This window comes from Microtus oregoni, unplaced genomic scaffold (assembly GCF_018167655.1).
Source record: "Microtus oregoni isolate MIOR12 unplaced genomic scaffold, Mior012 000032F_ref0000030, whole genome shotgun sequence".
NCBI lineage: Eukaryota > Metazoa > Chordata > Mammalia > Rodentia > Cricetidae > Microtus > Microtus oregoni.
In genome coordinates this window covers 19,739,123-19,752,913 of record NW_024543091.1, presented here as the reverse complement: position 1 = coordinate 19,752,913, position 13,791 = coordinate 19,739,123, and the positions used below count along the sequence as shown (strand labels likewise).

The window sequence follows — 13,791 nt, the reverse complement described above, 5'->3', positions numbered from 1 at the left end:
AAGAGGGAGAAGGAAGGGGAGGAAAAGTCCGGGACCCCAACGAAGAAAAAGACCACCCACTTCACTATCAACCCCTTCACGAACATGACGTTGAATAGCACCCAAATGATGTCCTAGGGAGGCAGTGAAGGGCATGGAAATCAACACAGGGTGAGCAACTATTGTAAAGACAGCACCGCCAATGGGAAGGGGGGCACAGAGAGCAGTGGGAGTGGGGCTTAGATCTTTTGGGTGGAGCATCTTGACATCACCATGGGACCTGGGTAGGCAACTAAGAAAATCTTTTTGGCAGCTCTTTGTCAACATGGTTGAGTCAAAAAGCAGGGCATGTGCTGAGCGGCCAACAGAGGAGTTGCCAGGCAGTGTCTTAATAAGGGCTACATGTTACAAGCAGGCATGGACTAGCCACGAGGCAGAGATGCGTCACCGTGCATATTGTACATCCCAGGAAGCTGCTTTCATGAAACTATCAGCGTGAACCATAGCGGAACCTGTCAAGGCTTCTCTCCTAGGCAGACGGATGATGCCAGGCACCTCCACCATTGCACGGACCCTATGGACCAGGCGAGGATCAAGCTGGGAGCTCATTCATTCAGCAAGAACTGACTAGACATCTTTTTAAATATCTGCAGTCTGTCAGGCTCCTTCTCAACTGAGACATGGACTAACTTTGAACAAGACGGCGTGCTGAGAATAAAGAGAAGTCAAAATACTTAGGCAAACCTGCCTCTGCCTCCCAAGAGCAGGATTAAAGGTACAGTCACACCACACCTGGCTTATTTCTTTAAAAAGACCAAGTCGATAAGCTGATGAACACTTGAGGGATGAATGAATAAACTGACTGTCTTATTTCTAACATTTACTTATTTATTTTGTGTGTTTGTGTTCTAGCCCAGGCAGCCATGTAGAAGCCTTGTAGAAGGCAGTCCTGGCCAGGCGGTGGTGGCACATGCCTTTGGTCCCGGAAACAGGCAGATCTTTGTGAGTTCAAGGCCAGCCTGGCCTGAAAGAGTTAGTTCCAGGACAGCCAGGGCCGTTACACAGAGAGACCCTGTCTCAAAATACAAAACAAAACAAAATAAAAAAGAAACCAACTGTAAGTCAAAGTAGACCATTCGCAATTATATTGCTGCTGCTTCTTTTATTTTCATTTTTAATTTTTCTTGAGACAAGGTTTCTCTGTGTAGCCTGGCTGTCCTGGAACTCACTCTGTAGACCAGGTTGGCCTCGAATTCAGAGATCCGCCTGCCTCTGCCTCCTGAGTGCTGGGACTCAACAGTGCACTGCCACCACCTGGCTTCTTATATTGTTTTCCAAGTATTTTTCAACAGTCACTGTAACTAACACAGTAGGGGTTTGTGGAGAGCCACAAAATCCCACTTTATATTTTACAGAAAGGAGAGGGAAACCTTTCGTGTGTGGCCTCTGTTGCCAGCAGTTCCTGTTCCTATCAGAAAAGACCAGGCTTATTTCTGAAGAGGGCAGCTGGGCCAGTGACACCAGAGATGCTATTGCCCAATCAGTGAGGCTCACAGGCTACCAAAGAAGGACCTCAGGGCCCAACTTTGACTTCTGGGGATTCACAGCACATTTCCCTATTTTTACATTCATACTGAGAAAAGGAAAAGGAGGCACTGTTTGCCTTTTTACTACTACTAAGGAGCTGTAGACTCTATTAGCTAACATCCCTGGTGGACATGAGGTTTGTTTCCAAAGTGCTGCTGTTCTGCTGCTCTGAAACTCAAACAAACCCTCTTGAGCATGCCCAATGGCCTTGATGAGGATGGGAAATTTATGTATTATCTGCCAAACCATCCAGAGTTGAAGCAAAAGCAGGGCAGAGTGAACACTGAAGAGACTGAGAAAGTAGAGCATCAGGTCTTCTAAAGGACACAGGGTCTGACCCAGGCTCGCTACTTCACTAGCGTGAAGATGATGGCAGGAGGTTGAGGAGCGTTACTCTAGTGACCATTCCATGGAGTCACTCCCTATGGAGACAGGGACAACTAATCTCTAAATCAGCAACTTAAGACTGCATATTATCCTGAAATACCATACAGATGTATTCACGACCCAACAGCAGGCATTCCTGTTAACACTGTCTGACGCTATGGTCAGCTACCACAGGCTGAAAATTAAATGTTGATGAACAACTATTTACCCCAACAATATCAAAAGGACATGACTAGAGACAGAATCCTTGCAGGAAAAGTAGAAACCTTGGAGTCGAAATCGTCTTCAGTCTGAAGCATTGTCAACTGATTGGTTGCCCGGTGAGAAAATGACTCATGTCTATGACTTGTCTCTGAGAGCTTACCAAGGCCTTTCATACAATTTGATGGCCTATGCATTTAAGTAGATAATGAAAGCATAAGATATTTGAAAGTCCTATTAGAGATTCCTAGACTCCACTTAATTGAGACTGTAATAGAGCAAGTCAGGGGTAGATAGAGTCCAAGATCCTGCATTCTAGAAAGTTCCCCAATTCCAACGTTGCCATTCCAAGGGATAACACTCAGAAATCACTTTCTAACTCCTCTTGAAGTTTGCTCCCCATCACAGGCCTATGATGAGGACACAAAGCATAAGTAATTATTTCCATTTTACAAACAAGGAAACAACATTACTTTCACAACGTCTCTCTTACCACATGTAACTTGGGAAGAATTGCACGGTGACTTACAAAGCCGATGAGTTAATAATGAAGAAAGAATAATATGTTGGATATATGACCAGCCACCTGCTCATTAGCTACAGCCATTGGGAAAAGAAGGTTTGCTGGTCTCAGCTTTGACTGACGATCAGTTTCCCAGAGAAGAGCATGTAGGGATGGAATGTGAGAGAGACGGGGATGTGGCTGAAGGGGTTCTAGGAGCTAGCTTACACCTACCTTGCTCATGGCCTCTGCAATGGCATCCACCATGCCTCCCACCAGCCCCACCTCGCTGGCAGCTTCATTCAGTGTCACCATGATGTCATCCACAGCTTCCTTCATCAGTTGTGCAGCCTCCGTGATGGCATCGTGGGTGTGCTGTGCCTGGGAAGGGAGTTAAAAATGTCTTCAGCAGCACGAAACATTGCTCACTCTTAAGAATCACTTGATATGGTAAAAATAACCCTAAAACGTCAGAAGATAGGGCTGGCATGGCGGTGCATGTCTGTCATCCTAGCACACAGGAGGCCAAGGCAGGAGGCCCTCATGTTTAAGGCTAACTTGAGCAGTAGTGAGACCTTACAAGCCCCAGGAGAGCCACACCGCAGAAAAACAAACATGTAATGCATCTGAAATATTTTCTTTCCCTGATTTCATCCATTTACTTGCAGAATCAAAAGTAATCCCTTTTTATACAACATTAAACTGTCAGGACTAGCTTTATATGCTGCTATATTCAGAATGGTAGAGAATGCCACAGGCTCCCAAATACACAAATCGACACATTTAATTAAAAAATCCATCATACAAAGAAAAAATGTTTTCGTAACAAACATACTTCTCTTCAACATTGCCCAACACACTATCATTCTCTTTCAATAAATAAGCTGATTATAGAAATGTAGGTGCATATAAAAGAAATAAATCTGCAGAGAGCCTACTAGGCTTTAGAACTATATGGTAAGTTATCTTGTGCAACACTGGCAGACTAGATGAGCAGAGTCCTCCAAGGGCTGATGCACTGTGGGTAAAACCCAAGTCACCATATGTTCCTCAAATAGCACCCTGGAGACTTGCCAATGTCAAGGGTGGGAACAGGGCCTTAACGTGAACTAGTGAACGGGAACAGCACTGGTGCAGGGCTCCCTAGCAGACACCTCACCTGGCAGGAAGAAGAAAGAGCTGAGCTATGGGTACAGGAAACCTAGGTCTAGTTCTGGCTCTACCGCTAACTAGCTACATGGCAGAGCTTGGCTTTCTTTTCAGTGAGGTGCGGAGAACTGTAGGAAGTCTGGCCATTTACACTGGTGCAGATACCTCATGCAGAAGAAGGGCAGGCTAGCAGGGAACTCTGCTCTAACCCTGTGCAATGTGACCTAATGCCAGTGACTAACCATCACAACTGCACTGATCTCAAGCCTAGATCTGCCTGGGCAACATCTGTGCTTATCCTGCCCAATGCAGGGGTGTGAGCCTCCCCAAAGGCCCAAGATACTGCAGCTTTACTTTGGTGGATATGAAGGAAGGGAAGCCAGTGGGGCATAGAAGAGGGAAACTCCTTGCTTTTTTTCTTTTCTTTTTGTTAAATCAAAGAGCTTGATGAAGTGGCAGTATGAGCCATGGACCTTGGGAAACAAGAACCTCCTCAAGTATGGCATCTGATAAGATGTCAAACAGGCTTCTCACAGCTATCCTTGGGACAACCTTCAGGACACACAGAATTCTGCCTGTGCAGATGGAACTGAGTAAGCTCATGATTTAGTTTGCTAGCTGACTTCATAGTTTTATCCTGCTACAAGTCCTAAAGGTGGTATTCCTGTGCAGAACTCTCTGGAGAAAGCTTCTACCCCACAGAGTCTCACTACACAAGGTCAGACAGCAGGAGTACTTTCCTCCATGTCTCAGTGCAACGAGAACCCTACGGCCACAACGCTACACGACCACATCATAGCCCAGCACAAGTTTTAGGAGAGGGGGGAGCAATTGCCAATCAGAGGCCTGCTTCCACCCACGCCCTTCATGGGTCTCAGGAGTACAAACTCTTAACACGAGTGGAACTGGAGAGATGCTCATGCCCTCCCTCTGGCTGGCAGACTACCGACAACGCTCCCCAAGAAACTGGAGTCTCTCAGGAGCTTCAGGTTGGGAGAAGGGACAGGCTAGGTCTGGCGCCAGTCAGAGAGGGAAGCTGTCTCCTAGGTAGAGGTTTCACAGTTTGCTGGAGAGACTGGAGCCCAGACAATGATGACAGGTGGGACCACACCGTGATCTGGACTGCTTAGGTATACACACCTCTCACTATCTGCTTACATCTACACTTGGGACTTGGGAGTTACTGAACCCCTTATTTGCTCTTCTTCCCAATGTTGATATAATGAATAAATTATTCTCACTATTCATTGTCTCTTCAATTGGCCCACTGACAGTGGGTGCCAAACCGAGTTTGTCAGCATACAGCAGCTTGGGGGCAGGCATCGAGGAAGCCATAGAAGGGAATCGAACCAGGGTCTGACCATAACAACTCTGGACATGAGAACATAATTCAGGGACAGCATCAGTGAATCAAAGGATGATCTTTGAGCCTCTCAGTAAACATCTCTGCTCTTAGATAGCTCTCTATTCTTGGATACCTGACCATTTGCCCTAGAGATGAGCTGATACAGTCTCTAGAAGGTTCGTTCTCCTTAATATTCTCTCTCTCTCTCTCTCTCTCTCTCTCTGTGTGTGTGTGTGTGTGTGTGTGTGTGTGTGTGTGTGCGTGCGTGTGTGCATGCTCATATGTATGAATGCATGTGTACGTTTGCACACAAGTGTAGAGATCAGAGGTTGACCTTAGGTGTCGTCCTCGGTCACTTTCCACCTTATTTTGAGACAGCGTTTCTCGTTGAACCTGGAGTTGACTATCTGGCTAGACTGGCCGGCTGGTGAGTCTCGGGTCTCTGGGGCTGAGATTACCTGTGTGTACTGTGTTGCCCAGTTTTGTAGGGAGGTGCTAACGATCTGAACTAAGGTCTTCACTCGTGTATGGCAAGCACTTTAGCAACCAAGCCATGTCCTCAGTCCACGCTCTTCAGATTTAAGTTTTACAGATTTCTAGAGTGTCAGATCAGAGTTCTCTTCCTCTATGACATCCTTAAGCATGACTTCCTCACCATGGCCTTCTGCTCCGAAGCCCAGGGGCAAGTTCTGTCTTCTGTAAATGGCCTGGCCCCAGTCCATACACTGTGGACTGGCCAAGCACACGAGCTTTAGACATCCAAGGACGTAGCAGGATCTCAATGAAAACACACTTTAACAAGAGCAGCCCTCTAGGAAGCGAAGTGAGCAGGCCAACAGTGCAGTCATTATTTTAGGGTCTGGAACAATTCCTTAATAATACTGCTCCTCACACACGAGAAAAACCACATCTGTTCTTTCTTGGACAAGTGTCTGAGGACAGCTTCCAAGGAGCCTTTCCTTCCGGACAGGACTTGCACTACAAACTCAGGACAGCAGGCAAAGACATCAGAATAGCATGGGAAGTGAGAGGAGACTACAGCAGAACTCTGGGGGCGGGGCAGGACAGCAGATAATTAGCGCTCTCCAGAGAGTTAGATGAGGCTTGCAGGGGGTGCTGCACGGGGCAGCTTGAAGGGAATTCTATAGAAGAGAATGGGGGAGGGGAGGGGTGATGCGGAGGATGCTCAAGGGGCTGCTAGAGGGGCCACACACACACACACACACACACATGCCTTGGTGCCGCCTTGTTTTGACTACTGGTCTGATGGGCACGGGGTGTCAGCCCATGATGGCCTCAAATGCCCTGTGCAGCTGAAGACGACTGACCTTGGACTTCTGATCCTCTGCCTCCTCCTCCCAAGAACTGGGATTATACATGTGTGTTATTACTCCCAACTTACATGGAAATGGAGTCCAGGGCTCAGTGGATGCCAGGCTAGTGCTCTACCACCTGAGCTATCCCTCACATTCTTGTTTTTAAACACCACGCTCATTCAGATTCTATTAGCAACATTGGGAGGTACTCATCATTAATCTTACTGCGTAGTAGGGGAGACAAGAAATGGAGAACTTGCTAGCAAGAGGCAGCACTAGGATCTGAAAACCTTTATGTCTGACCCAGTCCCTGGAGTGTTTGTTTTTACCAAATCACGACTACTCACGACTATTTAACAACATTTTATTATGTGTTTATTTAAAATAAATTTTTACATTTATTTAGTGTACGCGCGCGCGCGCGCGCGTGTGTGTGTGTGTGTGTGTGTGTGTGTACATGTATATGGGACCCTGCAGGCCACAGTGCATGTGTGGAGGTCAAAAGACAACTGAGGGAGTTGGTTTTCTCCTTCAACCATGTGGTTCCTGGGACTCGAACTCAGGTCAACAGGCATGGTGGCAGTTACCTTTACCAGCGGAGCCATCCTGCTGGTAAATATTTAACAACATTTAAACTTTATTTCTTCTACGAATGAGATAAAACAATATCAAACCAACAGCAGATAAAGCTTAATAAATATTCCCCCAAATAATAACATCCCAAATAATTAATTATGTGGCTTTGGCCTCTTAGCAAAGGGCCTAAGGGAGCAGACTTGATGCTTGTTTTGGGGGTGACGGGTGAAGCCTGTTACCTCAGCCCTTAGGAGGTAACAGCTCAGGAGGGAGGATCACAAAGTTGAGGCCAATCTGGGCTATAAGCTATTCAGGTCAGTATAGGTTATATTCCCTGTTTCTAAAAGACAGAGAAAGAGAGATAAATACAGACAGACAGACATGTATTATAAGTAATAAAATAACATATGGGTTTGTCTTAGTATTAGCTGTCAACTTGTCATGGCCTAGAATCAGTTCAAAAATCTCAGCTGAGGAACTGGATTACCAGGTTGGTTGGAGGGTGTGTCTGCGAGGGGTTTTCTTAACTGAGGGCCTAGTCCAATGTGAATGGTACCATCTTTAGTCAGTGATCCTGGGTGTGTAAGAAAGCTAGCCAGCACAAATCCAGGCATAAGTGAGCTGGAGGCAGCGTTCCTCCACAGTTTCTGCTTCTTCCAGCTTCCTGCCTTGAGCTCCTTCCTGCCTTGCCTCAGTGATGGACTGACCTGGCAAGGCAAACCGAACAAGCTCTTTGCTCCTATAAGTTGCTTTGGGTCAGAACTAAACTAGAACAGGCGTTGCCGTGTCCCTGTTTAACGGCCCCCAACCAGATCCCACGACTTACAGAAAGGTCTTACTCCTTAGCAGAGAAGATGAGATGCATCAGCACATCTTGATCCAACTTGTCCAGCTGTGTTCCTCATCTGTGCATTCTACATCAGCCAGACTACTCACAATTTTCTGAAGACACCCCAGATTTCTGCAATTCTATATATGGCCATGCTGATGCTAAGTTGCTGTTTGTTTATTTGGATACGTGTGTGTCTGGGGATATGCATGGACACCATGTATGTGCAGGCTGGAAGAAGGCACTGAGTTACGAGGGTGATGAGATATGCAACGTGGGTGCTGGGAACGGAAGCCAGGCCCTCTGCAAGGACAGCAAGCGCTCTTCTAAGACACTCATCAGGCCCTGTTACCGCTTCTTAAATTCTAAGCCAAATGTAGCACAAGGTCAGTCATCCATGACAGCACCTCACTGAAGAAATGTACCTCCCACAAACTGACCGGGTGGTGGGGCACCATTACAATAAATTAACATCTCTTGGGGTGGGGAGTTAGCTCAGTGGTAAGCATGTTTGCCTAGCATATGTGAGGCCCTCCCACCCTGCAAAAATAAGTATGTAAACTAAATCAGCATCCTCTAGGAAGAAGACATCATCTTCACTGAAAGCAAATGGTGTTCCTTCATGGAAGTTAGGCATCAACACCTAGTGGGTACCAGTAAGTGTACCACCTTTATTCCTACAGAGAGCATACCATGCGCTCTCCTGTCCCGCAGATGCTTGCCTACGTATCCTACCAAAGAAAGAGGACTTGTAACCCTTAGCTATATCTGTTTGGAAAGCCACTGGGTTCTTTCTCCTTTAGACTGGAAAATCAACTCGGAGGTATTTTTCGAGGAAGGAGACAACACAAGAGGGATGTGGGATCCCAGAACCATACCTTGGGGTTTCCTCCACCTTCTTTGGCTGCGTACAGCATCTGCAGGGCAGACTCTGCGAGTGTCTTGGTCTGGTCCAGCACTGTCATCTGCTGTTGATGGTCCAGCATCTTGGAGGCAACACCAACTGCAGCTAAGATCAAGGGCTCGAAGTAGCTTGCCAGCTGTGTCACCTTTCAAGAAAGAAAAATTCCAGATGCATCATATTCTTTCAGGTCTCCTTGTGGAGAGGCTCCCTGGGTAAGAAGGGGATTTAGAGCAAGGATGAGATGACTCATAGAGAAAGGCAATCTGGCTACAGCTTGCCTTCAGAAATACCCACTATTTAACAATCTATTGCTTGGGTTTTCTTCCTTCGAGGAATTCTCCATCTCCTCTCCATATATGGTAAGAAGCCCATTCTGGGATTTAGAGGTAGTCACCAGACTTAGACCCTGTTTTAGAAATTGTCAGTTTTATAAGTAAAAACTGTTAAGAATAAGAGACACCTCACAGATTCAGAAGGGAACGAAGATAGGAGAGGGAGAGGGTGGTGAGGTGGGGTGAGATGAAGAAAATCTGCGAGGCTTTTCAGTGGACACTCCACCTGGCATTGCCACCAACTACTGGACCAAACCTCAGCAATGGAATACAAGCAAAATGATTTCCACTGTCTAACTGCTTTGTTTGGCTCAACTTGGGAAAATAAAAGACCTTGTCAAGGGGCTGGGAATGTAGCTCAGTGGTAGATTACTAATGTGTAAGGGTTTTAGCACGATCACCAGTGCTAAAACCAAACCAAACCAAACCAAACTCCACAACCAAAAGAACAAAAGCAAAACTGATTAAGACAGTTACCTACTGCCCTAGGGCAGACTTCCTTCTTGCAGACCATGCCACACACTTGCAATATCTTTTATATGTATGCATGCTATACACTTGGGTCCCGTGGAGCCACATGTCACGCATATTTATGAGGTGCATCCCTTGTGCACTTGTTAAATGTTTCCCATCCAATTCCTTAGTCGATTCCCCCCAGTTGGAAGAGGCAGATCCAGACGGAGAGCAGCTGAGGCGCAAGTATGGGCTGTACGCTGCAGCTCTGCAGCTGGGTGGGGATGCGGAGGGGGCTGGGCTCACTTCACAGCTTGGCTCTAGGCTGCTGCCCTCCTCTCGCTGCCACCTTTCACGCTGTAATTTGCATTCTCATTCTGCTGCACTCAGACTTGAGAAGCTCATCGTTTGGTATCTGTTTCTTGCTTGGTGACATGTTCGAAGTCTGAGGGTAATAGTGACACCCTTCTATTTGACAGCTAAAGGACCATATTTTCATATTTGGCTCCATGTATCCCTGCTCTAATGAAACAAACCAGCACCGATGGTTAGTCTAAGTGCTCAATTTTGTGCGGTCGTGACTATTGCTAAGATTCCCACTGAGGGTATTCCTATGTACATCTTTAGCCTGCGACTCCATCAAGGCTTTCTTCCCCACCGTGTTGTGGTATATAAGCGGAGAGAGAGCACTTCACACAAGCAGACACTGGGCCCCAAACAAAGCAAGGGTTGGGGCATTATAAGGACAAGCCCAAGTGTGAGTAGCAGTGTCCATAAAAACAATAGTCATTGCTGCTAACAGGGAGACGGGACTCCTGGCCAGCAGTAAGAATACTTGGCTCTGTTATTCTCATCAGGTTATCTTACAGAGACATGCGAATGTGGCTGCAGCTGACCTACCGTGCTTTTATGGGCATTTGTGTGTGTCTGCACACATAATACGTGGGTACACAGGGAGGCCAGAGACTGATGTCTGGTAAATTTCCTTAATTGCTCTCCCCTTTGTTTTATTTGTGTGTGAGGTGTGTGTGCATGTGTGTGATTGGGTCCGTATGATCATGTCCACATGTCACAGGCCAGAAGATGTCTAGTGTCTTCCTTAACCAGTCTCTGCCTTATTCCCTTGAAATAGGGTTTCTCACTGAATCTACAGATCACCATTTCAGTGAGGCAAGCTCCCAGGATCTGCCTGTGTGCCCCCCAGCACTGGGGCTACAGGAACATAGAGAAATGTTCAGCTTTTTACAAGGGTGCTAGAGATTCAAACTCGGATCTTCATGCTTGCACAGTGAGCACTCTTATTCACCGAGCCATTTGCCCCTAGATCTTAATTTTTTTTTTTTTTTGAGGTTGAATGTTTATTCAGGGGGTTATGGAGGAGGAAGGGTGAAGGGGGGACAGAGAGAGAGGGAGAGAGAGAGAGAGAGAAGAGGAGAAAGAGACAGAGAAGGGGGGAAGAGAAAAGTGGGGAGAGAGGCAGAAGCAAAGCTGCCTCTCCGAGAGGAAGATGGAAAAGAGCTTGATCTTAATTTTTGAGGCAGGGTCTCTCACTGAACTTGGAGCTTGCAGGTTTGACTAGAATGGCTGGCCTGTGAGCCAGAGACCCACCTTTCTCTGCCCCCTCGGGTTGTATTACAGCTGTGTACTACTGACTGTAGCCATGTGGGTGCTGGGGATCTGAACTCTGGTTCTTGTGCTCACGTAGCAAGAATTTACCTGAGACGCATCCCCAAACCTCTCTGAGTGCATCTTAGAGCCCCGTGAAGACCAGGCGGGAAGTCTGCAGGAAGAGCACAGGTGGATCTGGCTCCCTGCTGCTTGCTTTGTCCAGACGTAGAGATCTTCCACATCTGGAGGTCCCAGCCTGAGCAAGCACAGACAACCCTGTACACTGGCACAGGACTTGTCCCAGAAATGACACTGGGTTCATCACTAAAGGCAACAGGGCACTGTGGTAGTTTGAATGAAGAATAGGTTCCTATGTTGGAACAGGGTCCTCGGTTGGTGGCACGCTGAAGATGGAGTCTTGCTAGAGGAAGTGAGTCACTGGGGCTGGCTTTAGGGTTTCATAGCCTGGCCCCACTTTCTGTTCTTTCTGTCTGCTTCTCGTGTGCTAATGAAATATGATCTCTCTGCTCCTGGACTGCCAGGTTGGCCTCACACCCTGGCTGTCATGATGCCTTCGCTGCCATGACAGCTTCTATCCATCTGGAACTTTACGTCAAAAAAACCCTTACTCCCCCAGGTTGCTTTTGGTCAGGGCTTTTTATCGCACCATCCAAGAAGAAACTAATACAGGAAGTGATGGGTCCCTGAGAACTCAAAGCTTACAGCCCAAATGTTGAATGCATTAGAATCCTACTTGTTCTCTAGGTTTATTTTGACTAGGAATTAACTTTACTAATGCAGATGTAATGAGTTGCTACATAGTTGGGGAAGTGAAACTAACAAAGCTAGGACCCAGCATCCTCTGGGGGGTGAGCAGGGCCAGATCATGAAGAATGATAGTCCTAGCCTTGGGTCCTTTGGATTGGGACCTTCCCTGCTTTTATCTTCTTAAGAATTTTACACAGATTTCTTCACGCACTGTGCTGCTGTTTGTTCATCTGTAAACAGGGATTGGTGACAGCACCAGGCTCATGGGCACAGCGAGGGAGACGGAATCAAAGCACAGGAGAACACTGGCCACAGGCTTCTGGCAATAATGACACCCCTCCTCCACACACACACACACACACACACACACACACACACACACACACCCCATCTCTCTATCAGCAGGATTCCCTGCTTGCACATTACCTTATGTCCCAGCTGGGCAGCTTCTCCTCGAGCTGCTGTGGCAATGGGATCAATAAGATGCCCGATTTCCTGGACCACTGAGGTCAGCTGCTCCTGCAGGGCCTGATAGAGAATTGCCAAGGTCATTATTCTGAAAAGCCCTTTATGAAGGACAGGGGACCTGCATAAAATCAGAATGTCTGGATGCTCCCCGATCTTGCATTCCCCGACTGGCCTTGCTCCCCAGGGTGAGGTCCCTTATCCTGCCTCAGATGAGTGATGAGGCAAGTCTGGGGATGTGTTCCTTACTGGCTTCATTTCCACAAGCCCTGGCAACTGATGCTGGTGGGATCTCCATGGTTAGGTTATATAGCTTGATTACTGGGAATGGGGAATAGTTATAGTTTTCAAGAAGGAGAGACAACTTGGTCCAAATGGAGACAGCTCATTGGGGACCAAGGGAGGTTAAGGACGATGTGAACACGTGATTTGACCTTTGACGGTGTCTCCGACGGTGCCTCCTGAAGACACCAGGTGGGCTACATGCAGAGCCTGTCAGACTCTGCTCACTGTCCTTGGTGACTTGTAGGCAAATATTGGAAATGATACTCTTGAGGGATTATTTATCAGGCCCGAGATGGTTTAACCTGTCTGCTCCAGAGAAATGAGTTCAGGCTCTTAAGAGACAGGGAAGGAAAGCCAGACTCTGCTGGGAGGGTGGTGGTGGTGGGGGGGAGGGATGAAGGATTCAAAGCGGGAGATTAACTGGAAGCAGGAAAAATCCCACCTGTTTCTCAAAATCACATTAGGACCTGTACTGGAGAGGTTCAGGGTTAATAGATAACGGCACTGGGCATCTTAGAGACGTACCACCCATATGTCATCTAATAAAGTGACAATATCCTTCCTGCATTTGTTACTCTGCCACAGAGCCATGATGCACTTGAACAGGACGGCTTTGGACGAAGTTCACTCTGGGAAAGAAAAGGCTTAACAGGCAAGCTTGAAAGCAAACCAGCAAAGAGCTAGAGAGATGGGGCAGGCAGAGAGAAGCCTCCCTAGAGTCCAAAGGCCTTATTTAGCTAATTATTTATTATCCTCACACGCTTAATGTGATTATGGACAAGAATGGCAGAGAATCCCTTTGGTGTTCTATGATAGATGGTTTGTTAAATTCACTATTGTACAGTGAAGGCCTTGGATGTAAAGGGGGTACATTTCTTTTTTTTTTTTTTTTTTTACTGGGAGGGCAGAGGAAATAGTTTAGAAGGGATGGAGGGGGCAATTTTGGGGTCGTGGTCATGGATTTTTGGGGGGCAGTGTCTAAGTAGCCCTGGTTGTCCCTGAACTCATAGAGATCCAACTGCTTCTGCCTGCTGAGTGCTGGGATTAAAGGTGTGTGCCACCAAACCTGGTTTCATCTTGGCTTCTGGACATGGGGGCTACTTAA

At 47.0% G+C, this 13,791-nt stretch overlaps 1 protein-coding gene across 3 annotated transcripts in view; it reads right to left on the bottom strand.

Annotated features, from left to right (window-relative positions):
- Window positions 1-13,791, bottom strand: part of Tln2 (talin 2) — a 418,592-nt gene that overhangs the window by 61,374 nt on the left and 343,427 nt on the right. For all 3 annotated transcript variants that reach the window (XM_041679349.1, XM_041679351.1, XM_041679350.1), the window contains 3 exons: window positions 12,363-12,464; window positions 8,750-8,920; window positions 2,891-3,037 (listed from right to left, as the gene is read on the bottom strand). In XM_041679349.1, the coding sequence (XP_041535283.1) occupies window positions 2,891-3,037; window positions 8,750-8,920; window positions 12,363-12,464 (420 nt within the window). The remainder of the gene's footprint in view (window positions 1-2,890; window positions 3,038-8,749; window positions 8,921-12,362; window positions 12,465-13,791) is intronic.